Source organism: Cucurbita pepo, chromosome LG04 (genome assembly GCF_002806865.2).
Source record: "Cucurbita pepo subsp. pepo cultivar mu-cu-16 chromosome LG04, ASM280686v2, whole genome shotgun sequence".
In the NCBI taxonomy this organism is placed as follows: domain Eukaryota; kingdom Viridiplantae; phylum Streptophyta; class Magnoliopsida; order Cucurbitales; family Cucurbitaceae; genus Cucurbita; species Cucurbita pepo.
Window position 1 is genome coordinate 3,725,353 of NC_036641.1, and position 25,133 is coordinate 3,750,485.

Sequence of the window (25,133 nt, forward strand, 5' to 3'; positions counted from 1 at the left end):
AAAAAAAAAAAAAAAAAAAAAAAAAAAAAAAAAAAAAAAAAAAAAAAAAATTATTCTTTTAAAAAATATTACAATTAAAATTGGAATGCTTATCCAAACATTTAGAGATAAGTCCAACTAAAAGGTAGAGGAAGAATAAACTTCGTTCTCTCGATTGTTTTAGTATAGTGTTTCACCCACAAACAGACAAATAGATTAAATGTCTAAATCAAATGTTAGAAAGCATGCTACGTATCTTTGTAATGGACTATTGGTGTGACATCGTTTGAGGTTTTGTACAGGAAATGGTTAAGTCTCCCGTATATTGAAATGAGGTAGCTGAATGTGAACTATTATAACCATGGTTAGTCCAAGCTACCACTCACCCCTGCACAAGATTAGGATGAGGATAAGTATGACCCAAAGTTGAAAAAAAAAAAAAATTAGGTCAATGTAAGGAGTAGGAATCTGAAATTTGATGTAGGTGACTAGGTAATCNAGTATATAGTACACATCCAAGTTACCCGTTAAGATAGTGTTGTAGGAAAATGGATTGAATGATAGGTCCCGGACGCATGTGTTTGCTGCATAACTCCGATAAGGGGTCGATTACTGAGTATTCTTAAAATACTCAAGCCTCCTGCTACTACATTTTCAGATAAAGGCAAGACACCCATGTGAGACCAACGGAAGCATCGCAAATCTCGTGACCGTGGCACATGCATAGAATATATTTGCTTTCCAATTTAATAGTTTAGGTTAGTATAGGTTGAGTTGTACTTTCATTCAAGTATAGGTTAGTGTAGGTTGAATTGCATTTGCATTAATAGTATATGTTAGTATAGGTTGAATAGTAGTACAGGTTTGTACAAGTTAATTGCATTTGCATTAATAAACTATAGGTCAGTATCGAGTATTTAATTAAGCATTGTTTTCCTTTTTCAACTATAGGTGGTATTTAATTAAGCATTGTTTTCCTTTTTCTTTCCCTTGTATTTATTTATTCACGAGGTAATTAATGAGGAATGAATTAATGTTGCATTTACAATACGAGCTCATTTAAACTAATTTTGCATTAAATGTACGGTCAGAAATACATTAATGACCTTAAATAAATAGGAAAATCTAAGGTTGTTACACTGCTTGTACTTCTAACATAGGGCATCTTCGACCACATTTGTCTTTCCAGGTTGGTACTAGATGTCTATATCGTAATGTTTCACCAACTCTAATCACCTTTGTTGCCTCATGTTCAATTTGTTCTAGGTGAAGAAGTATTTTAGACTCTTGTGGTCCATGTAAATTTGGTCATTTCTCCATACATTTAGTAACACCAAATCTTTAATCTGAACATTAATGCAGTCAATTCTAGGTCATGTGTGGGATAGTTCTTCTCATACTCTTCCAACTGACATGACGCATACGCAACAACTTTAACGTGTTGCATGCGTCAATGCACATCTTAGCCCTTTCTTGGAAGTAGCATCTTGGTGTCGAACGTGTCTGGTTGGCTACAGGTGAGATTACATAATTTGACCCGGGAATCCCTTCTTCTTTGCCCGACAGCTAGTGAATTTTCTGTCTATTTTCTCTCTCTTCTCATAATCATCTCCCAACATTTCTCCTCCCGTTTCCGATGGTCGTTTAGGTTAAGTCTTTCCTTCCCCTACTACTAGATATGGCTGCCGAAAATCTATTGTGATTGATAAAATAAATACATATTTAAAAAGACTGATTTATTGCCAATAATATTTATAAATTAAAAAAAAAAATCACTAATTCAATAAATTTAACTTAAAAAAAAATTAAAGTACATAATTAAGTATTCAATGAATATAATAATTAGGCTAATTCCACCAAAAGTTTGGGTACATTGTCCTCTTTGCTTTAATTAGATCGAGAGTGATAAAAAAAAAAAAATTAGGTCAATGTAAGGAGTAGGAATCTGAAATTTGATGTAGGTGACTAGGTAATCCTAAAGGTGATGCTGATGGAGAGTGTTATGAGGTTTGGACGTAACGATAAGTTAAGCTCATACTCCACCAGGTCGTTCAAAATTCTAGATCGAAATGGACTATTAACGTATTGACTGGCCCAGCCACCATCTATTTTTGTCATGTATTGTGTCATGATTATGGTTGTCTAAGACATGTTATCTGTGGCCGCATATTGGATGTCCTAGTCATACTTTGTTCATGACATGTTGGTCATAGTTTCATACTCATTCCAAGCCCTTTTACTTATTTTCATGTCAATGTGTACTTAGGTATTTATCATTACTATCCAGCCAATAAGATGAGCTAAAATGCTCCAAAATGTACTACAGGGGATGAATGTGACTAGATGTCAATTTTTTCTAGTCGGGTTATATGCTATTAAAATTGTGGTCGTGGCTTATTGACTTTTAGTTTTTAACGTTCATTCTTATGAAATTAAAAAAAAAAATTAATTCAACTCATTTCCTCGCTCAAAATATTTATTTCAAACGTGACTTAATACTTGATCATACGTCAAGATTGTTTGCAAAGTATGACTTCTGCTGAATTGTTCACTTGGTCCGAAAAAGTAACCTACAATCGTTGTCCTGCTACCACAAGAGTATGGTTGTGACAAGTGGTAGTGGTATGCTAATTGAATCGTAGTAAGCAAACATGTTCCGTACAAAACAACTATGTCAATCTCAGGCTGAACTGCGATTTTCCCTATAAATCAACTACTTGAATCCGATGCATCCTTCTTCCTCACCTGGCTTAGCTGCGATTTTTTTAATGAATTCTCTCTCTCCTCCATTCATCGTTTCCAACGTCCTTTTCCGTCCTTTTTTTCTTCCACTTCCTCGATGTTCGCCTCTCTTTCCCACGAAATTTCACAATGGTTGGATGTCTGCAGAGTTAGATCTCGCTTTCTCAAAAATTCAGTTTTTTTATTCCTTTTTCTAACAGTGGTAACAGCGATTCGTGGCGTGTAATTGCTCAATGTGGGTGTATATTAGGCCAGAGGGGTGTTTTCGATTTGGTTTGCTCGGTGTAATGATCGGATACAGCGTTTTGGGATCGTGGGTATCTTGTTGGGGCATCACCGGAACTTCGATTATCTCTCTCTCTCTCTATTTCCTTCTTTCTTCTGGTTTGCAGGAAGTTTGAGGTGTTGTTGAAGACCAAAAAAGGACTAACTCTCCGGAACGACCCCCTCTGTGACCGCACAACTCTCGAACGCTCCTCCACCTCGACCGACACCTGACAAAAAAAGTAGAAAGGAATGAGTATAGAAATTATACTCAGTAAGCCACCTACTTGTAGGCTCTCTTCGCATCCTAATTTAACAGGTTCCTACGGTTTCCTAATTCGGTCGTAGGACATCTGGTTATAATTAGTCCCTTGGAGTTTGCCGCTTGGGTTTCACCGATTCATCGTCCTTTCATTAGACGCCTAGAGATTCCTTACGCCAAACTAATATGGTCGGTAGCTCTCTATGAGGTGCTATCTTTACATGGCTATCTGAGACTACTTGGTATCTAGCCTAGGAGTGTGCTGAATACCCCTACGCCCATATAGTCCCCCTATGGGGGGCGCGACCTAACCCGTTCCCATGCAGCTAATGGGTTGTACGACGTGGGGACACATTTCCCATGCGAAATGGCTAAGAATAGTAAGGACTGATCAAGGACCCTTGGTCCTCCCACGAAGCTATAGACACCGTTCTCACACTAGCAATCCATGAACACTCCTGCGGTACCTTGTTGTCGTGGTAATCCGCTAAGTTCCTAGGGGAAAGTTAAGTCGGGCTAGAGCGACATATCGCTCCTAACAGTAATCCCCTAAGCTTATCATAGAAATGGGCTCTAGCAATTAACAGAGTGTGCATGCAACCGTCTTCTAACATCATAATATAAAATTCATGCACACTAGGCATACCGACTCAACGGGGTGATGACCTCTATGAAGCACCCAGAACACGAAGTTCGCGCTCAATGGGGCGAATTCATCCATCAAGCACCCGGAACGCGGAAGCTTAAAGCATACAAGCAACACTCGGATAATTCACCCAATACACTCATAACAATCAGTCTGACTAATATTTTACATGGAGAGCTAATCTGAAGCAAAATTACTAGCATCCATGCAATCCAAGCGAATCCTACAAGTATTTCTTCCTAAATACCGGGTGGTGACTTACCTGGTTGATGCGTGCCTTTTTGCTAGCGTTTCTTTGCCCATGAGGTGTCCAAAAATACTCATTTCTTTAAATTAGGTCCCTATTCATGTAAAAACAGTATTAGAACTGGAACCGGGACAAAAATCGGGCAAACAGAGGGTAACCCGGCCAAAACGGCCATTTCATGCGCAAGCAGTGCGCTGACCACGCGCGTGGAAGTGCGCCAGTCGCAGGCCGCACGCACGACAGCTTCTGCGCAGTCGCGGGGTCGGCCAGTCCGGTTCGGCTCGGCTTGGCTCAGGCTTTGCAGGCGACACGTGTCGTCGCCTTGCTGGAGCTGCGTTGCTCCAGCCAATGGTCGACGCATGTCTGGCGCCTGTCACGCCGCCCTCCGCTGCTCACCGGTCAACTTTTTTTTTTCTTTTTCTTTTTAATCTCTGTCCTCTGTAATCCGTAACACAGTGTCCCCTTTCCGATTTTCATATCTTTTGATTCGTAGTTCGGATCGATATGATTTCTTCGACAAAGTTCTAGATCGTGTTACGGGCTATGTCCTAGTATTTTTTTCGTAATTTTTTTCTTGACTACCGAACAAGTTAAGAGCATCGGAATTTCAGCCAAACTTCTTCGGATCAAGGTTTCAGCCAAACTTCTTCGGATCAAGGTTTTAGTCAAACTTCTTCAAAGATCCTGTATAGAGTTGTTCCTAAATGAATATATCAAGATTTCAGATCTTTATTCACAAAGGAAAACCGTAAATCTGAGAAAATGTTCAAAATCTTACCTCGCGGGTTTTTCTGATTTCTTGATGGAAAATGGGACTCCGGCCACCCACATTCTCTTTTCCCTTCCAAGAAAGGCTCCTTGCATCATGATCTTGACCGGAGTAGACTCCGACAGTAGTTTTCGGTGAGTCTTCCGGCCGTTCATTCTTCCTCCTCTCTCTAGGTTCTCTCTAACCCCTCTCTCTCACCATTTTTCTTTGGCAGGACTCTTGATAGGGTTTCATTTGGACACCTTTACTGGTTGGAGGGGCAAACTTACCTACTTGGCCCTCTCTCGACTTTTCCTATTCTTTTTTCTTTTTATATTTCTATTTCTCTTTCTTCGGGTATTACAGTATTTCACATTACTAATGGGATCACTAGTTCAATTGTGAAATACTAATGAAAGGTGACGAACAGTGTGATAGAAAATGAATCCCGACAACCTTTGAAGCAGCTCTCGAGGAACGAGAGCTTACGTTAAATTAAATTAGGGAGTACTTCGGCTAAGGCCAACCAAGTAGGATAGGCTAGAAATTGTATGAGTTATGATAATGTATGAGTTGTATCGTATGATGCCGTATATTAGTATATGATGATGTATGAGTTGTATCGTATGATATCGTATACTAGTATATGATGATGTATGAGTATATTATGATTTATGAGTTATGATGATGTATGAGTATATTATGATGTATGAGTTATGATGCTTGATGATGTGTTTAATATATATATTTGATGTATGACGTACTTGATATGCTATATGCACTTTATGGCGATATGATGAGTATGATGATTGCATGATGTTTGTCTTAATATGTTGATGTTTTCCATATTAAGCATGCTATATGATGATGCGTGTCATATTGCATCATGTCGATAGACCGACATAGGACAGCACCCTAAAAGCATGAAAATAATATTAATATAAATATTAAACGAGCATGTGTTACTTAATGTAACACAGAGATGAGACTAGAGGGTTGTGCCAGAAGAGATGATAAGATGGATTTAGAGAGACCTCATGCATTTCGTATGTTCATAAGCATAGGGATACTTCCCCTAGGATGATGAGTGCGGACGCGCATAGTATGACACAATAGGGAGCATGACACAATGAGGTTCCACTAGTCTTCGGACGTCGTTACTAGAGAGTCCAGGGGTTGTGTGAGCGCCTTAGGGATTCACACTCGCACTTGTAGGTCGTGTGTAGGGAAGTAATACACATCCAATTTGTCCGAGACTGGAGGCCACCCCTAGATGAACTAGAGATAGGTCCCAAAAACATGCTTGCATATGGCAAGACGCCCATGTATAAATGACGGCGATATCGCAAATAGAGACTATGACATGTGCATAGTGTAGTTGCATGTTTAAATTCCTAGTCTTAGGTTTGCATTTCATTATTTAAATTATTTCATTTGCAATTGTTTTGTTTTAATTTTTAATTTCAGCGTTATGTTTTGAAACACGTAAGACTGACAATGTTTTCTAGAAGTTTGAAGTGTTCTGAATGTTTTTAAATTTTACGTTATTTATAATGAACATTTAAGAGTTATATTATGCATTTAAGAGATAGAGTCCGAGATCTGAGTAGGTAGATATTTAGGTAGTTACCTAATACACATTTAAATAATAAATTTCAATTAAACAATATTTCAATAAAGATTAAAAAAAAATCCAGATGAGCGACCATAGAGCGACAATTCTAATAGATGTAAACTTCTCCACAGGAGCAAATCTTTCTTTATAATCAATCCCACCCCATTGTGAGATGTGAGAAGCCATGAGCAGTCAATCATGCCAACGAGATCAAAATAGAGCCGTCACTCTTGCGCTTCACCTGTCATACCCTGACTACACGAAACGAGACAATTTGATTGGCTTCACTCCTTCGGGTAATGGGACAAGTTCCCATGTGCTTCATCCCACAAATCTTTTATGCCTTTATCCATCTCTTAATTTAAAATATTTTAATTTTGTTACTTTTAATTTAAAAAATTTCCCTTTTGTGTTTTTTAAAATTTAATATATATATATATGAATTATACTTATTTATTTATTGTATTAAACAATTTTGCATTAATAAACTTTCTAAAATATATTTATGAAATGTCCAAATTATGCAATCTCAATTTTTCAACTATATTTGAATAATAAATTTCATACTATATAATATTTTGAATAAAAATTCTAAAATCTCTAAGATAGACATATTTAAATAAATATATTAACAAAATATTAAATTAACATTTATTTGGATGAGTACGCATATATCCTCAATTAATTTTTCATAAAATTATTTTCATGAATAAGATATCTATCGATATAAAAATAATTTTAAATGTAATTTTTTTCTTAATTTTTTTATACACGATTTTTATTAATTTATTTTTTCTAAATTTTCACGATACAAAAATGAGAAAATAAATATTTATATTATAAGATATTAGAATATAAAATTGATCCAAAAAAAAAAAAAATTAGTTTATTAACATTCATAACATTGTATTCAAATATATATTCATATAAGAATTTTATACCTATAAAAAAAACATTCGAATTTTTAATAACATAAAATTAAATAAATTTAAACAAATAACATAAAATTATAATTTAAAAAAATCATTAATTCAATCCATTTAAATTAAGTGTTTAATGAATCTAAAATATGAAAATAATATTCTTTGTTGATAATTCTTAAAAAAAAAAACAAAATTGAAACTCTTATCTAAAGGAATAATTTATTCTTTCTAATGATTCTTCGGAAAAATTAAATTGAAATTGAAATATATTTCGACCATCATAAATATGGACGGACCTTCTTTATTTGGATCATTCAATTTCTTCCCGAATTAAGAGATGGGTCAAAATTAAAGTTTTAATTTTGTGTAATAAATTAGTGATAAATTTAAGAAAATTAGTATAAATTTAAAAAATTGGGAAATTAAAAATTTAGTTTAAATTATTTTAAAGGGATAAAATTTAAAATATTTTAAAATATTTTAAAATAGCAGATTTCAAAGATGCGACTGTCTGTCTCCCACCAATGGCTAAAAGAGGAGTTTTTGAAACAGATTCGAAGTTGAAAATATATTCTCTGTAATTTCGGGCGTTGTTTTGCCAATCCCATCTCTTCTTCGTAACTTTCCTATTTATATTCACCAATCCCCTTTACTTTCTCTTCACAACCATTTTCCTTTTCTGCATAATCCACCAAACATGGCGATTTCCACCACTTTCTCCTTCTCCATCGTCGTTTTTCTAGCGCTGTTCCTATGTTTTTCCTCATCTTCATCGGCTTCTGATTCGTCCAGCTTTTCAATCATCGATGAAAACGCTAAACACCACTTGGATATCCAAATCGGATCCTCGCAGCGCTCCGATGAGGAGGTTGCGGCTCTGTACGAGTCGTGGTTGGTTCATAATGGAAAGGCTTACAACGCTCTTGGCGAGAAGGAGAGGCGATTTGAGATTTTCAAGGATAATCTCAGGTTCATTGATGAACATAACAGGGAATCGCGGAGTTATAAGATTGGATTGAACCGTTTTGCCGATCTCTCCAACGAGGAGTATCGCGCCATGTTTCTTAGCGGTCGATTGTCACGAAAGAACCGCCTCTCCGCAACTAAGAGTCGGAGATATGCGATCGCGCTCGGCGATGATCTGCCGGATCATGTTGATTGGAGGAAGAAGGGCGCTGTTACGGATGTTAAAGATCAAGGACAGTGTGGTGAGTTTTTTTTTTTTTTTTTTCTTTTCCCCTTTCTTTGCACCATTTTTGTTGAACTGATCCGATGGAAATGATGATTGGATTACGTGTTTTCCTTTTGTCTTCTCATTTGGTCTTTGAGCTTTTGACTTTTGCAGGAAATTTGTTACGAGATCCATATTTATAGGAAACATTTGTCTAAAACAGATTCTTTAGATAACGCTTATAATAATTTGTATCTGTTAAAAACAGCTTGATTTGTTCTCTGATATCTGGTGGATGATCATCGATCACATCAGAAAACTCACTATAAACTTTTCGAGGAAAACTTATTTTCCAAGAAACCTTTTGTCTCATAGGATTGTTTTATTAATAGCCTTTCTATTACAGATTTTCATGGATCATTAACGTAACTGGATTATGTTTTGAATGAAGGGAGCTGTTGGGCTTTCTCAACAGTTGCTGCAGTGGAAGGAATAAATCAAATCACCACCGGTGAATTGATCTCTCTGTCGGAGCAGGAGCTTGTAGACTGTGATAGATCATATAACATGGGGTGCAATGGTGGTCTTATGGACTATGCTTTCCAGTTCATCATTGACAATGGTGGAATTGACACTGAGGAAGATTACCCTTACAAGGGCAGAGATGGCACTTGCGATCCCATCCGGGTTCGTCTTGAACTGCTTTGTTTGCTTCATTTTTTGTAACCAACATCCTAATTTGACTTTGTTGGTTGAACAGAAAAATGCTAAAGCTGTAACCATAGATGGATATGAAGATGTTCCTGAGAATGATGAGAGCTCCTTGAAAAAGGCTGTGGCTAATCAACCTGTTAGTGTTGCCATTGAAGCTGGCGGCAGGGCCTTCCAACTTTACCAATCGGTAATTTCTTTAACTTTGAACAACTTCCTCAATGTTGCTTCACAAATCTATGGTTTTGACATCTCTGACTTGGGAAATTTGATCTGTTTTGAATTCTTATTTGAGCATCATATTCTGTTGTGTGTGGAGTTGTTTGGAATGCCTTTTCAAGTGAAACCATTTTTAAGCACTTCGAATCTGTCTTTATGCATCATTCATGGTGTTGTCTCCTGTTTGGGTGTATTTTTTAAGTCCTACATCATTCAGGGCTCTGTGTGTGTGCTTGTGTGTGTGTTTTTTAAGACGATCATAGTTCGATGTTGTGTGCGATTGTTTTGAAGACGATCTATGTTTATGCATCATTTAGGGTGTCTTCAACGGACTTTGTGGAACTGAACTGGATCATGGTGTTGTTGCTGTTGGATATGGCACAGAAGATGGAAAAGATTATTGGATTGTGAGGAACTCATGGGGTAAAAACTGGGGAGAGAATGGTTATATCAAGTTGGAGAGGAATGTAGGCAACATTACCACAGGCAAGTGTGGTATAGCCATAGAGGCTTCATACCCCACCAAGACAGGAAAGAACCCACCAAAACCTGCCCCTTCTCCGCCATCCCCTGTGAGTCCCCCGAATCAATGCGACGAATACTTCTCGTGCCAGGAAGGCACTACCTGTTGCTGTATCTATAAGTATGGAAGTACCTGCTTTGGTTGGGGATGCTGCCCGCTCGAGTCTGCCACCTGTTGCGACGACCATTACAGTTGCTGCCCCCATGAATACCCCATCTGTGACCTTGATGCAGGAACTTGCCTGAAGGTAAGTCAAATGACACAGTTTTGTAGGCAATGCTCATAATTGAATGTGTAAAACTCATCCAAGTTGATGTTATTGCAGAGCAAAGGCAGCACGACCGGAGTCGAACTGCTGAAGCGCGTTCCTGCTAAATATAACAGGGGCTGCGTTCAGAAGCTTGGCAAGATGTCCACTGGTGCTTGAGAGGTCTGAAATTGTAGTGAAAAGAGGACAGGACAAGGTGTTGAGAGTACAGAAAGATGATGAGAAGCAAGTTGAAGCTTTTACACATACGTTTGCTCTTGTGGAGCTTTTCCTGTTTTTACATTATTGAAGTTTGATTTTGTGTTATTACCGCTTCTGCTTTCAAACGTTTCATGATGACTTTGTACATAAAAGTTTCTTCCGGTGAAAACTTGCAACAAACTTCATCTCTGATGCTTTCAATATAAATTGTATATTTATGTCAATCTCTTCATGTGGTTGATATATGCTTTCAATCAAATTTGCATATTTTAACTTTTATTATTATTGTTATTTTTTTTACTTCTCCATTAAGATTCCCCTGATAGCTTGATCAAAGATTACATATCAAGATTTGAATATCTGGCCTCTTGATTGAGAGTTGATCGAGATTTGAATCTTTGACCTTTTGATCGAAAGTAGATCAAGATTTGAATCTCTGACTTCTTAATCGGGAGTTGATCGAAATTTGAATCTCTGACCTCTTGATCGAGAGTTGATCGAGATTTGAATCTCTGACCTCTTGATCGAGAGTTGAACAAGATTTCAATCTCTGACCTCTTGATCGAGATTTGAACGAGATTTGAATCTCTGACCTCTTGATCGAGAGTTGATTGAGATTTGAATATCTAGCCTCTTGATCGAGAGTTGATCGAGATTTGAATCTCTGACCTAAGCAATATTTGAATCTCTAACCTCCTGAAAATTTGAATCCCTGCCCTCTTGATAAGATGATTACACATCAATATTTGAATATATGATCTCAGGATGAAATATGTTGAATCTTTGATCTCATGATCAAATTATGGTGTAGACGTAATGTCCCAATTATGAGTTAAAATAAAAATTATATTATGTAAAATACAAAAAAAAAAAAAGAGAAATTAAAAAAAATAAAGGAGGAAGGAAGATAAAATGTTAGGACAAATTTGGAATCGAAACTCAAACATGATGGCATTTAAATCGTAACATAAACAAATAAATGCAAGAAAATGTAGTAACTGAAGACCCTAAAAAAGAACGAAGCTATCCCACGGTTAAAATCATCAGTAATCTAATCCAACGGCCTTCATTTCATTATCACTCACATTCTCCTCAACCGTCCGATTCACCGAGTATCGCCAACGCCAAATCGGCACCACACGATGCGTTGACTGGGGGACCATATCTTAAAATGAAATGACCCTTTAACCCATACCTTCAAAGCCACGGCGATTTTCAGTTTCACTGCACCAGCTTCCTCTTCCCCCCTCCCCTCCCACATTCGAAACCCTAAATCCACATCTCTCCTTCAAAATTTTGCACCTGATTACGCTGGGATTGCTCAGCTACCGGTGTTTTTCTGGGTAAGATTTCCGTTCTCTCTGCTGGATTCTAATGGCTTCATTTCAGGGTTTTACTTATTTACTCCCTCAGTGTTCTTAATTGGTTGGATCTTGAGATGTTGTTGCTTTAATCGATGCCTTCTTTCTTGCCCTGTTCTTTATTTATCTGTGAATTGTATCTTCAACCTTTTGTTTTTGTTCACCTGTTTTGGCTTTCTTTTTGAATGAGGGTCTGTTGTGTAATGAATTCTTTCATAGGGAGTGTTATTGCTCTTCGATTATTTTATTGCTTGTTATGTATTTCTTTCTCTTTATTTGTTGAGGATCTTCCCTTTCGCACTATCCAAGATGATCATTTTGAGATGTATCCAATCATTGAGAACTCAAATATTATAATTGTGCTTTATCCTGCAGTTCCTATATTTAGTTTCTTCTGAAGGGGTACTGCTTATGTGGTGTTCTTGACGCTATCTCCAGTGTTCATCTGGCATATCTCGACTCATATAATGGATCCAAAATCTACTGATTCCCCACCGTCACCTACTGTTCATTCCTCGGCTACTAAATTTCCAGAAGTACATCCTCAGGCTCCTGCTTCCTCTGGAATGGATAATGTGGCACGTGAGGCACCATCTAAGCTATCTTCTTCTGGCATAACTTCGTGGGCTAAGAACTTGAAAATTTCTCAACCACAGTCAGCTTCACCAGATGGCACGACTGAAAATGCTGGGAAGTCAGCGTTTGCTCGTTTTACTAGTGGCTTAGGTTTGAATTTATCTCCAAAATCTGCTGCACCTAATGATTCCCCAGATGCCTCTTCTAAACCTGCCCAACCCAGTTTGGTTGGATCAATTACAAGAGGGTTGGTTGACTCTTCAAAGAGTGCTGTAAAGGCTGTTCAAGTTAAAGCGCGTCATGTTGTCTCCCAAAATAAGCGAAGATACCAGGTTTTTGAACCATACAATCAGCTTGTTTCTTATGTGTCCATATTATAAGTTTTTACCACTAATGATATATGTACATGGTGTTTTTTTGTGCTATAAAAGGATTGAGGTTTACACTTTGTTCGGCAGATCCTAATTAATTTAGAATCAGTTGAAGGCAACTTTTATGTTTCCAGTTTTTGTGGATAGGTGGTGTGGTTGCATAACGTTGTCTTTAGTTGCATCTTGGCATGTTTAATTTCTTGATGCAAGAAGAAAATACAATTTTTGGACCTCAAGCAGCAGTATTACTGTTGGAATAAGACCAGCTGTTATATGAGTAATAGCATTTATTGAACCAGTATGTGTAATCTGCAGACATTTTAGTACGTACATTATGTCTCATTTTTCTGTTTTTTTTTTATTAGTTAATATGGGTAATGGAAAAACCAGATGTATGTTTGTTTGCCATACCAAATTTGATATAATATGTGGAGATTACTATTGAGTGCTGGTTAAATTATTCCCTGCATCTTTTATGTGTTTGCTTTTATTTATTATGGTTATATGGTTGCTCTTTTTCCAGGAAGGTGGATTTGATTTGGACATGACTTATATTACTGAAAATATCATTGCAATGGGTTTCCCTGCGGGTGACATGAGCTCAGGGTTTTTTGGATATGTTGAGGTTATTTGCTGTTACTCGTGTTGTGTGACTTGATTAGATTATTTTCTATATGAATGACATTATAATATTTTTGAGTTCCGGTGCAGGGTTTCTACAGAAACCATATGGAAGAAGTCATTAAGTTCTTTGAAACACATCACAAGGTATGGATGGATCTGTTCCTGCTATGCATTCACACCGTTTTTAATTTTCTCAAAGATACATATTTTTACTGTTTAGCATTTGGATTCTATTGTCAAATGACCATCTTTCCATGGTTGACCTGCATTGCAGTTTTGTGCTTTCATTTTTCATGTTTTGTGTTCTCATTTTTATCTTCAGGGAAAATACAAAGTATACAATCTTTGTTCCGAGAGGCTATATGATGCGTCATTATTTGAAGGAAAGGTTCGTGATAATCTCTTATTATCATTGATATTCTGAGTTTTATAGGTGTTGGATAATGTCAAATTCTTTTAATAATGAAACTTTGTGAAGCATACAAGCTGTAAGTTTCAGTCTGTTGAAATGAAAACTACTAATTGGAGTTCCACTAGGGTTCTCAACCTTAAAAGCCTGTTCCCTTGATGGTAGAAATTATAATACTATGAATAAATTTGTGTTTTTTTTTTTTTACTTTAACGAATATTATGTAGTTTATAAGCTGCATGCTGGTTCTGCCAGTTAGTTTTTTTTGTCCTATGTAAGATTTCGAGATCATTTTAATTGACACTTCAAGCATGGTTTTCTTTAGATTATTTGTTTTTTTCCGGACTAGATAGGAGAAAGCTTGACATGTATACTATTTTGGGAACTTTCTTCAGGTGGCTTGTTTTCCTTTTGATGACCATAACTGTCCCCCGGTTCAACTGATAATATCATTTTGCCAAAGTGCGTATTCATGGTTGAAGGATGATATCGAAAATGTTGTGGTTGTGCATTGCAAGGCAGGAATGGCCCGGACAGGCTTGATGATTTCCAGTCTTCTTCTGTTTCTGAAGGTTTGGATTTGTTGTCTATATCTGAAAATTTGAGGAAGTTATGAAAGATGTTCCTTAATTATGTTGTTTTTTCTTGATTTTCACCTGCCTACATCTTTGGCAGTTCTTTCCAACAGCTGAAGAATCTATTGAATACTACAACCAGAGAAGGTGTTTCGATGGAAAAGGCCTGGTCTTACCAAGTCAGATTGTAAGTGAAAATTACCTTTAGAGGATTTTGTATCTAGTCTTTTCATTTGTCAAAAGCTTCTAAAATAGTATCTACTTCTATCTTTCTAGAGGTATGTCAAATATTTCGAGCGTATTTTAACCTACTTCAATGGAGAAAATCCTCCTGGCCGCAGGTATTATTCTTTCCATATGACTCTAATATCATTCCTAGTTCTCAATTACTCGTATTCCCTTACAGTTATCATGTTCACTTTAAATTTTCTGCAGTTGTGTACTTAGAGGGTTTCGTCTCCACAGATGTCCATATTGGATCAGGCCTTCCATTACTGTATCTGACCATAATGGTATATCTCCTAATTCTCTGTTCAGCCAAGGAGTTCTATTCCGATTATTAATTTATGGTGTAATGCTTGTCCTCAACTTTGTTTTCTTTTCTCTTATTTTATCTATCGTTGTCACTTTTATGTTTTTTTTATGATTTTAAGTCTCGTCTTTAAGCGTAGCTTGCAACAATGACCGGGCTTTAGAACATCTAGAGTCCTAATACTGCTGCTAATAGTATTCTCTAATTATTTCCCTAATTGGCAGGTGTTCTGTTCTCCACTAAAACACATCAAAGAACCAAGAATCTGTCGGTATGTATTTGATTATTTTATATAGTAGGGAAATTTTGAATAACCTCCAGTCGTGAATCTAGTTCATGATTATTGATACTATCGGTCAAAGATTTTCTAGGTCTATTTAGCATCCAAGTTCCATATTTCGAAACTGAGATATCCATAGAATTCCTACAACTTCTTGCTTGGAACAATATTTAAAACGACTTTTGAGACGTATAACTTGAGGCAAATCTGAAACCTGTACTTCTATGCTTTTGCTTCATTTTTGTTCATAAGAGGTTAACTCTCCATGAGAGGGGAGCACTGAGACTTGGACTTTGTGCCTCGTGTTGTAGAATAACAAATGTCATTTTACTGTACATTCTTGTTTTCTTAGAAATAAAAGACTGCTAATCTATTTTATAGTAGTATAATCGTGTTACATTAGGTTAGCCTAACATTAGAAAAACATTGAAGACTACGATCAAAGAATAAGACCACTTATTAGTGATCCTCGTAATGATGATGATGAAAATGGCAGTTCATAATATCTAATAGTTTCACTAACGTAGTTTATATATCTTTAGCCAGAAGATTTTTGGTTTACTGCACCAAAGAAGGGGATAATGGTATTCGCCTTACCCGGGGAGCCTGGTCTAGCTGAGTTGTGCGGGGACTTCAAGGTTCATTTCCATGATCGCCAAGGAGATTTCTATTGGTATATGATCTGAAACCCAATCCAATGCTCTGCTTCTTTGGTTTCATTTAGTAGTGTGCAAGGAAATCAGTTGATTTTACCTGGTCTGTTTTATTTTCAGTTGGCTAAACACAACCATGACCGAAAATCGGAAAATGCTCTACACTAATGATCTTGATGGGTTCGACAAGGTGAGTTCCGAAGATTATGTTGTCTCATGTAATATGATGATCAAGTGGAACTCTGCATTTAGAACCTTCTGTTTTCTTCTCCATTTCTGAACCTTCTTCCAATGCTACACTTCTTAGGAGTCGTTACTTGTTTAACATTCTGAAAGATCTCTATTTGGCTTTCTGTAGAGAAAACTGCCTTCCCCTGGATTTCAGGTGGAGGTTGTTCTAGTAGATATGTTGCCGAATGTGGACAATACGACCAAGAAATCAGATGAAAGCTCAGGCTCGAAATCTTCTGCAGTTGATGGGAGTGAGGTTTCTGATAACCAAAACAGAAAATCAGTAACTAATGAGAAAGATGATGTATTTTCTGACAGTGAATCAGAAGGTGGTTCTGCAAAGAGCAAGGATGCAGCATCAGGTTCAGGGTCTGAAGCGTCAGCTGTCAAGACGACATCTAAATCTCAAACGAGTGCGACTTCATCCGACGATGTTGCGAGTTTATCACATGCGACAAAGCAAGTTTCCCTGGGAGATGGTGGAGCTAAACAGGCTGCTCCAGCAGCCAGTGACCGAAAAGGCGATGGAGTCAAAAGATCTGATTCCCTCTCAGAAATTCCAAATTCAGAAAGTGAATTCAAGGCAATGGCTGCTGATGCTTCTGTTTTCACATTTGGGGACGATGAAGACTACGAGAGTGAGTAAACGAGAAGGTGTTGTTGTTGGGTATTGTTCGCCCTGAGCCACGGCCATCCTCTGTACATAAAGACCGTGCTGCAGGTGAAGCTTTAAGATTCATTCATTTGGGTTGTAAATTCGAAGTCTCTCAGTATCTGGTTTATTATTGAATTGATATAGCATGAAACTGGAAAGCATGTGAAAAAAAACAAAAGTTATTTTCTTTTGAAGATGATACTGTTCTATGAAGTTCAATAAAGCTCAGTGCAGAAGACTGCTTGACCTTGTTTGTTTCACTCTTCTTGGCTTGTAATTTGCTAAATCAGCTCGTCTTATCTTGTAGTGTGCTTTTGGCCATGTGGATCTCAGACAAACAAAATAAAGATTAACTGTTTTAGCTATTTGTTCTTTGCTAGGCAATTTTTATGGGTGATGTTCCATAAGGTATGTATACCAACTCTGTGGCTATTTTGGAGATCTGAACTGAGCCTAGGAAGTTGACAAATTATATACGAACCATTTGGATTTTTAAGAAAGAAATACTTAGTAGCAATCGAGTCAGATACGGGTATATGAACTATAACATGTTTCAAGGATTAATTATGCATGAGGAATGGGTTAGCTAAGCCTGAATTATGATGGTTTAGCCCAACGCATGTTTTAGGACTTTCCCTAGGTAAAATTTGACTTTGATTTATTTGAATGCTTTGTTAGGACTATGACATGTTAGGATTGACCACACTTTGCTCGGTTTGTATGTATGATGTGTGGATATGTATGATTTATAATTTAATACCAATTTTGGTCCTAGAAGGATGTTAGGAGGTTGGAATACCTATGTATGCCCCGATTAATGTATGGACTAGATACTATGTGCCCTAGAGAATATGTATGACTTGTTAGTGAGCCTTAGCCTAATTGTGAACACACCATGACTAGTGAGAGTCTACATAGCATATAAGAATGCGATAGCACCCACTTTGGATTGAGACACAGGGTACGATTGAGGGAACTCCAGTTGTGCCTAGTGTGGAGTCACCCTTGCACTATTCTAGCCTGGAATGGTTGAGACACAGGGTACGATTGAGGGAACTCCAGTTGTGCCTAGTGTGGAGTCACCCTTGCACTATTCTAGCCTGGAATGGTGGAATGGTGCCTAGTGTGGAGTCACCCTTGCACTATTCTAGCCTGGAATGGTGGAATGGTGTAAAAATAAGGAGCATTATTAGATGACAGTAGGGGAGTAGTAGGCACGTATGGAGGTATAAGTAGATTGAGAGGATAACAACTCCTCCTTACCTGTTAGATAACCCTTGGGTCCCAAACATATGAGGGCATCCCAACGTATGCGCAGGAACCACGATCACTTGATAAACCTTGGAAAGTAGGAAACTAGAGGCTAAGTGCATCTTGAAACCTGGGGGACTTGTACCCTTCGGGTAGGAGAAAGTATGACATATGAACCTTAAGAGCTTGAAAGGGCTAGATATAAATCTTAAGAGCCACGGGGCTAGATATAAATCTTAAGAGCCACGGGGCTAGATAACTTAAGAAACATTGAATAAGAAAAAGCGAACGGAAGTTCGAGCTTTTGGGAGTCCCGTAGATCTATCATTATAGATGTCTACAAGCCACGAGACTTCATGGAAGGGATCAGAGGGTCCAACAGAAAGCCAGAGGAGGAAAACGACAAGAGAGAACGTCGGAAACAACCGCAGGAAGGAGAGAGAGAGGTCAAAAATCATGTTGCAAGTCGGGTGAAGAAGAAAGGATCCAACAGATTGGATCCGGGTCGGACTCAACCCGTAACCCACTCACCAGTCGTTGGTCTCGGCCCAGTGTCACTCTGCCAGCCCAACACACGCCTCGGTCCAGGTCTGCAACCTTAGTCATCGACGAACCCTGTACGACCTGCAGTAGTCCAATAACCCGAGGCCCAGACTGAACATTCGACCCAATCCATCTGTAGCAGCCCATGCCTGCAGCGACTTCACCCGCGTGCCCGCGATCTGACCCGAAACCGCACCACGACCCGCGCCTTAACCCGAGAGTTAAGTTGTGACGTGCCGCACCCTGCTATGCCATGTGTCAACCTGCAGCAAAAAGAAGCCCTCGGCTTCACAGCTTGGCTCAGCTCGGCTCTAATTCGGCTTATTCGGCTCGGGTTCTCAAATTTTAGCTCAATTTCCGACCCTCCCAAACTTGTTTTTGATCCTAATTAAGGTAACCGGTCGTTTTAATGATGTATTTCACAAATGTCAATTGGAATTGTTACTAAATTGTGAAAAATTAACGAAAGGTGACAGACGATCTAATAGGAAACGAACTCTGACAACATTTGGAGTAGCTTTCAAGGAACGAGAGTTAGCGTTTATTAAATTAGAGAGAACGCAGTCTAAGGCCAACCAAGTAACTGACCTTCCTATAGGATAGGTTAGTTACTTGTTTGTTGTATGATGACACGTGTCCAGTGGCACCGACTATGGTGGATGTGTTCAGTATGCTTTATAATTATGACTTATGATGTATGAGTTACGACGTATGAGCTATATGATGATGTATGATGATGCTTTATGATGCTTCTAATGTATTTGACGATGTATGATGACAATGCATGACGATGACGTGTTCTGGTGATTATGATGTATTTGACGATGTATGATGACAATGCATGACGATGACGCATTATGGTAATTATGATGTATTTGACGATGTATAATGATGATGTATGACAATGACGAAGCATGATGATAATCCCTTAGTATGACGTTGTTTCCATATTAAGTTAAGATGCATATTATGAATGTCATATTGCATGCTGTCGAGAAATCGGCCTAGGGCATAACCCTATAAAAGATTAATGATGATGTTAAGATGGATAGTTAACGCGCATGCATTGCTAATAGTAATACAAAATGAAACTAGGGTTGTGTCATAAAGACGTTTCAAGAAGAGAAATTAGAGGGACCTCATGCATTTATGTATATAATTAAGCATCGGGACACTTTCCCTTTTATGATGATGAATACAGACGGGACACTTTCCCTTTTATGATGATGAATACAGACGCGTACACTATGATGATGATAGTGATCATGTTGAGCATGACACTCAGGGGTTTGCTGACCTCTAGACATCGCTACGGATAGCTAGATCGACGATGATGGGCCCAAGTGGGGTGTGAACTACCTGAGAATTCACACTTGCACATGTGGATCGTGTGAAGGGAAGTGCTATACATCCCAGTTATTTTGGACTGGAGGCCACTCTTAGGATGTTTTAAATGATAGGCCCTTAGAGCATTATTGCATGTATTTGCATTTTTACAATCCCTATAGTAGTTCACTTAGTAAGTATTCTTTGAAATACTCAAGTCGTGTGCTATTTCATTTTTTATGTAAAGGTAAGACACCTATGTACGGTTGACGGTGACATCACAAAGTAGAGACCATGGCGTGCATAGGATAGAAACATATTTAAACTCCTAGACTTAAGTTAGAATATGTTGTTTTACCTTTTATATTTTTAAATTCTTTCGGTGTTTCAATGACGAAGTTTATTTTATTTCTCAAAATTTATTACTTAAATGATGACATTTTAAGAGTTAGATTCCACATATGAGCTTAGACTAAGATGACAGTAACAACTTTAGGTAGCTGAGCTCTATATTATAGATCTTGTAAACTAGCTACGATATAGGCTTGACATATTCTATGGTCCTAATGTCGATGCCCCGTCACCGTCAAGTATGCCTTGCATAAGATTAAAAAAAAAAAAAAAAACTTTTAAAATCGCATGCATTTTACTTTACGACATTACTGAACATGATGTGATGTTTTATATATTCAATTCAAAATACGACGTTGATTGTAGCATCGAAGTATTACTAGCAATATCATACATTTTATCCTTAAATTTTTCGAAATTTTAACTTTATCTATTAATTATCGTCAGCCCAATATGTCATTTTTTAATAATTAATTAAAAACATAGCAATTTCTTACCAAAATAATAATAATAATAATAATAATAATAATAATAATAACAACAACAACAACAACGTATTCGTCCCAATATTTTAGATAAATTATAATAAAATTTTAAGATGACATTTAAATATAATTTAAGAAAATAAATATAAGAATAAGAACTTTCTAATTGAGAAAGAGAGATGCAGAGTGGGAAAGGTCCCTCGAATGGCGGCTATGTCGACACGAGAGGAGACTCAGGCAGGGCCGCAACTTCCTTCTTCGACGCCCAACGATTTCTTGGGTCTCTCCATCTCTGTTTCCTCCAAGAAACCAGCACGCGCCTCGAACGCCGTCTTCTATTTCTTATATTCAATGTAAAATCCTCTGTTTTCCTTTAATCACCGTCTTCTATATATCTCGATTATTTGTTGGTTTTGTGAAAAGGGACCTTCTGGAATAGGATTTGATTGTTCATTGTTTCGTAGGTTTCAAGAATCCTGTGAATATTCTATTCTTTTCTGTGAATTTGATTCGTTTTTTTGGTTTTGTTTCGTGGGTCGAAGAAACAGAACAATTTAGGGCGAAGTCGACTTTAGAAAACCCCGCTCCATTATCTTTTGTTGATTCTTCTATGTCGATATATTCTATTCAGGGTCAAGCTCTTGAAGTCATCGGTATGTCTGTTTAGTTCTGTTTTTGAAAATTGTGTATGATTATTGATCAATCTTTCCCTCCAAAATGAAATATGGAGTTGATTTCGTTTGTTTATGTGATGTTGGGTCAGTTATTGGATGCACAAAGTTGAAAGATACGGAATGGATTTCAAGGCAGGATCCGTATGTGTGCCTTGAATATGGTAGCACCAATTTCCGCACGACCACTTGTACAGGTTATGTTTTGGATTTTCCTTGTTGATTGTGTTTAATTTGGTTAGATCTAAGGAGATGAACATGAACTGAATGTGAATTTGATTGGCATTGTATGTATAGATGGTGGCAGAAATCCTATATTCCAAGAGAAATTTGTGTTCTCTCTAATTGAAGGGATTAGAGAGATTAATGTTGCTGTTTGGAATAGCAATACAGTTACTTATGATGACTTCATTGGCAATGGGAAGTAAGATTTATGTTTTTTCTTCCTTTTTGTTTGAACTTGTGTTCATGTTTTTCATTTGGGTATTGAGTTTTGAATGTTCTGTTTTGTAGAATTCAATTGGCTAAGGTTCTAGCAGAAGGTTATGATGATAGCACATGGTCACTTCAAACAAAAACTGGCAGGTATTATATGGCTTTGAATTTGTTTGATATAATCTTCCCTGAAGCTTTTACTTGCTAGCGAATTACTGTTCTTTCAGGGATTTTCCATGTTTTCAAGGTTAGGATGTTAGTATAGCTATTGAGTTTGGTTTAGCCATCACCCCTTCTTGTGACCTGCCTTCCCTATCTTACAGAGAAATTTCTCCGATATTAGCTTACTCAATAAATGTGAGATCCCACATTGGTTAGAGAGGGGAACGAGTTCGAGCGAGGATGCTGGGCCTTGGAGGGGGTGGGTTGTGAGATCCCACTTCGGTTGGAGAGGGGAACAAAACATTCTTTATAAGGGTGTGAAAACCTCTCCCTAGCAGACGTGTTTTAAAAACTTTGAGAGGAAGCTTGAAAGAGGACAATATCTGCTATTGGTGAGCTTGGGTTGTTACAAATGATATCAGAGGCAGACACTGGGCGATGTGCTAGCGAGGAGGCTGAGCCCTGAAGGAGGGTGGACACAAGGCGGTGTGCCAACAAGGATGTTGGGCTCCAAAGGGGGTGGATTGGGGGGTCCTATATCGATTGGAGAAGGGAATGAGTACTAGCGCGAACGCTGACCCTGAAAGGGGTGGATTGTGAGATCCCACATTGGTTGGAGAGGGGAACAAAGAGGTTTTTTATAAGTGTGTGGAGACCTCTCCCTAATAGACACGTTTTAAAAACCTTGAGGGGAAGTTCGAAAGGAAAAGCCCAAAGAGGACAATATCTGCTAACGGTGGGGTTGTGTGCTGTTACAAATAGTATCAGAGCTAGACACCGGGTGATGTGTCAGTGAGGAGGCTGAGTCTTGAAGGGGAGTGGATTGGGGGTTCCCACGTCGATTGGAAAATGGAACGAGTGTCAGCGAAGACGTTGGGCCTCGAAGGGGGGTGGATTGGGTTGGAGAGGGGAACAAAGCATTCTTTATAAGGGTGTGAAAATCTCTCCTTAGTAGACGTGTTTTAAAAACCGTGAGGGGAAGCTCGAAAAACCTTCATTTGACTATGAATCCGTGACGGTTTTGATTTCTTTTCATTTTTGTTTGTTTCGAATGAAAATTGACTTTCTTTATCAACTTGAAGAGTTGGCCTACACAGCACAGTGCTGACTTCTTTTCGAGATTCACATTGCATTTCTTCTATGTGCTTTTCGAACACAATTTGAACTAAAAGCGTTCGTTGTTATTCACGATTTGTCTGGATCATTTGTTCGTTTTCGTTATTATTCTTTTGATATCTCACCGAGCAGAACGAAAAACGTCATTTCCCATGAGTCCATAATCAAAAGCTTTAACATTCACTTTCACCTTATTGTAGACATGCTGGGGAAGTACGATTGATTCTTCATTTTGCAACAGCCGATGTAAGTGATATTTGTATTATGCCTTTTAGTTACTGGTCAAAAACAATCCATTCCTGATAGTATAAGATTCCCACCTATCTGTTTTGGTTGTAGAGACTACCAGCAAATTTTGCACCGTCGGCACCGCCCTTTCACGCGCCTCCGCCATCCCAACTTGCCATGTACGCCACGATGCCATCGGCACACCCTACAGCCTACCCTCATCCTCATACACCCTATGCATTTTCATCTCCCTTTCCTTCTTACCCACCCAACAATGGAGCATATCAAACATCCATGTATGCCTCCCCGTTTCCATCGGGGTATCCTCCATCGTCATACCCGCCGCCTTCCTCGGCTTATCCTCACGCTCCATACCCACCGCATCCACAAGCCTCACCCTTCTATCCTCCAGGTACGTTTACGTCTAATTCAACGTTTTAAATGGAATCATAATGCAACTAAAACTTGCTTCTGTGTGTGTGTGTGTTGTTGTCGTCTCAGGCCCTTATCCTGGAGTTTATCCTCCACCACAGTATTGAAATCTCAAGGTTGGGTCTCAGTGATCTTTCCATAAGTTGTATAGAAACTTTTGCTAATATATTTATATATATTTGTAGATTTTTTTGGCACTTATTGGTGTAAACACAGTGATTTCACAGTAATATGTTGAGTTTTGTATTTATATGGTCAATGAAAAGGTAGGAGAGTGATTGTTTAACCTAATTAGCGACGTTCCCTTACATTCATATGATAAAAGTGCGAAAGTTCATATAAGACAACTTTAATAAGGACGACATGTTCATTATTATAAGTAGTTTGTAATACTAAGGATCGACCTAACTGAAAAATCAATTAACAACTAATGGGGAGAAATAGTTATTATTCGAAAGAATCTCAAACACTACTGTCCTACAAGCCCTCTCTAAAACTTCAGCCTTGCCCTTATCTGAAAATATTGGTAGTAGTCCGTCGTGGTGGCTTAAGTATTTTATAAAATACTTAGTAAGTCGCCTCACTGTTGGGGTTAGGCATACAATACACATTTAGGACACATGCAGATCACGTGCAGCACAAAAGAAAATATGAGGGGGTCCTGTCTTCCATTCCCTTTTTACATGGCCTTAGGCCCTGGCCTTATCTGGGCAAGGTGGATGCACGGTACTTCTCCACACACGACCCACGTACGTAAACGTGGGCCCACCAGGCGGGTTTGTATACAAACCCCCTAGGCTTGGCTTGGTCGGGTACACGTGACATACGTTACCGGACGCCTCAGAAAAGGAGGGGGCCTGCAGGATATCATAGCGAGTATAATATCGAATGTACGCGTCCGTACCATCATTACATAAGAGGGCGGTAACCCTATGCACATGACACACAACATGCATGATAATATGAACCAAGAGAAATCAATCATACAATATGCTTCAATGAAGATGTGAAAAAAATATTGTTGAAATTATCAAAAGATATTTCAATTCATGACACATCGAAAAAGAATGAAGTTTCATGTCATAAATTTTGGGTGGATTGCAATCTAGAGTAATTTAGAGTTATTGTATTTCAGTATTTTAAGACTTTTTATTTACTTTAGTTTACAATTACATAGTTAATTATGANATAAATTTTGGGTGGATTGCAATCTAGAGTAATTTAGAGTTATTGTATTTCAGTATTTTAAGACTTTTTATTTACTTTAGTTTACAATTACATAGTTAATTATGACCATTAAGTATGAATGTTAGAAATCTTAGGATGTCTTCCATAATTTCATTTTGA

The 25,133-nt window shown here is 37.9% G+C and overlaps 3 protein-coding genes across 4 annotated transcripts; all 3 read left to right on the forward strand.

Moving 5' to 3' along the window:
* Positions 1-7,975: 7,975 nt before the first annotated feature.
* LOC111793442 (low-temperature-induced cysteine proteinase-like) lies at positions 7,976-10,757 on the forward strand. Its single transcript, XM_023675313.1, has 5 exons — positions 7,976-8,634; positions 9,049-9,284; positions 9,358-9,498; positions 9,845-10,297; positions 10,376-10,757. Exons 1-5 carry the CDS (start codon positions 8,124-8,126, stop codon positions 10,475-10,477), a joined length of 1,443 nt encoding a protein of 480 aa, XP_023531081.1. The 5' UTR covers positions 7,976-8,123; the 3' UTR covers positions 10,478-10,757.
* Positions 10,758-11,728: 971 nt separating this feature from the next.
* Positions 11,729-17,151, forward strand: LOC111793487 (phosphatidylinositol 3,4,5-trisphosphate 3-phosphatase and protein-tyrosine-phosphatase PTEN2A). The gene is made up of 13 exons (XM_023675392.1): positions 11,729-11,862; positions 12,256-12,788; positions 13,351-13,452; positions 13,539-13,595; positions 13,774-13,839; positions 14,256-14,432; positions 14,536-14,622; positions 14,712-14,776; positions 14,871-14,947; positions 15,192-15,238; positions 15,790-15,920; positions 16,021-16,090; positions 16,259-17,151. The coding sequence occupies exons 2-13, from the start codon at positions 12,348-12,350 to the stop codon at positions 16,775-16,777; spliced, it is 1,839 nt and encodes a 612-aa protein (XP_023531160.1). The 5' UTR covers positions 11,729-11,862; positions 12,256-12,347; the 3' UTR covers positions 16,778-17,151.
* Positions 17,152-20,922: 3,771 nt separating this feature from the next.
* Positions 20,923-24,074, forward strand: LOC111793619 (elicitor-responsive protein 3-like). 2 transcript variants are annotated; one of them, XM_023675577.1, is made up of 8 exons: positions 20,923-21,095; positions 21,291-21,395; positions 21,506-21,610; positions 21,711-21,837; positions 21,927-21,998; positions 23,327-23,372; positions 23,468-23,766; positions 23,856-24,074. In XM_023675577.1, the coding sequence occupies exons 2-8, from the start codon at positions 21,353-21,355 to the stop codon at positions 23,926-23,928; spliced, it is 765 nt and encodes a 254-aa protein (XP_023531345.1). In that variant the 5' UTR covers positions 20,923-21,095; positions 21,291-21,352; the 3' UTR covers positions 23,929-24,074. The 2 variants fall into 2 exon arrangements, with proteins under 2 accessions (XP_023531345.1, XP_023531347.1); XM_023675579.1 differs by having other exon boundaries at positions 21,285-21,395; positions 23,466-23,766; positions 23,856-24,032.
* Positions 24,075-25,133: the final 1,059 nt, after the last annotated feature.

Excerpts from the sequence above, each read along its gene's own strand:
- LOC111793442 (XM_023675313.1), top strand. The coding sequence starts at position 8,124 with ATGGCGATTTCCACCACTTTCTCCTTCTCCATCGTCGTTTTTCTAGCG. Across the intron at positions 8,635-9,048 it reads TAAAGATCAAGGACAGTGTG|GGAGCTGTTGGGCTTTCTCA; the intron begins GTGAGTTTTTTT and ends TTTTGAATGAAG. Across the intron at positions 9,499-9,844 it reads CCTTCCAACTTTACCAATCG|GGTGTCTTCAACGGACTTTG; the intron begins GTAATTTCTTTA and ends TGCATCATTTAG.
- LOC111793487 (XM_023675392.1), top strand. The coding sequence starts at position 12,348 with ATGGATCCAAAATCTACTGATTCCCCACCGTCACCTACTGTTCATTCC. Across the intron at positions 13,840-14,255 it reads CGTCATTATTTGAAGGAAAG|GTGGCTTGTTTTCCTTTTGA; the intron begins GTTCGTGATAAT and ends AACTTTCTTCAG. Across the intron at positions 15,921-16,020 it reads CGCCAAGGAGATTTCTATTG|TTGGCTAAACACAACCATGA; the intron begins GTATATGATCTG and ends TTTTATTTTCAG.
- LOC111793619 (XM_023675577.1), top strand. The coding sequence starts at position 21,353 with ATGTCGATATATTCTATTCAGGGTCAAGCTCTTGAAGTCATCG. Across the intron at positions 21,838-21,926 it reads GACTTCATTGGCAATGGGAA|AATTCAATTGGCTAAGGTTC; the intron begins GTAAGATTTATG and ends TCTGTTTTGTAG. Across the intron at positions 23,373-23,467 it reads TTCATTTTGCAACAGCCGAT|ACTACCAGCAAATTTTGCAC; the intron begins GTAAGTGATATT and ends TTGGTTGTAGAG.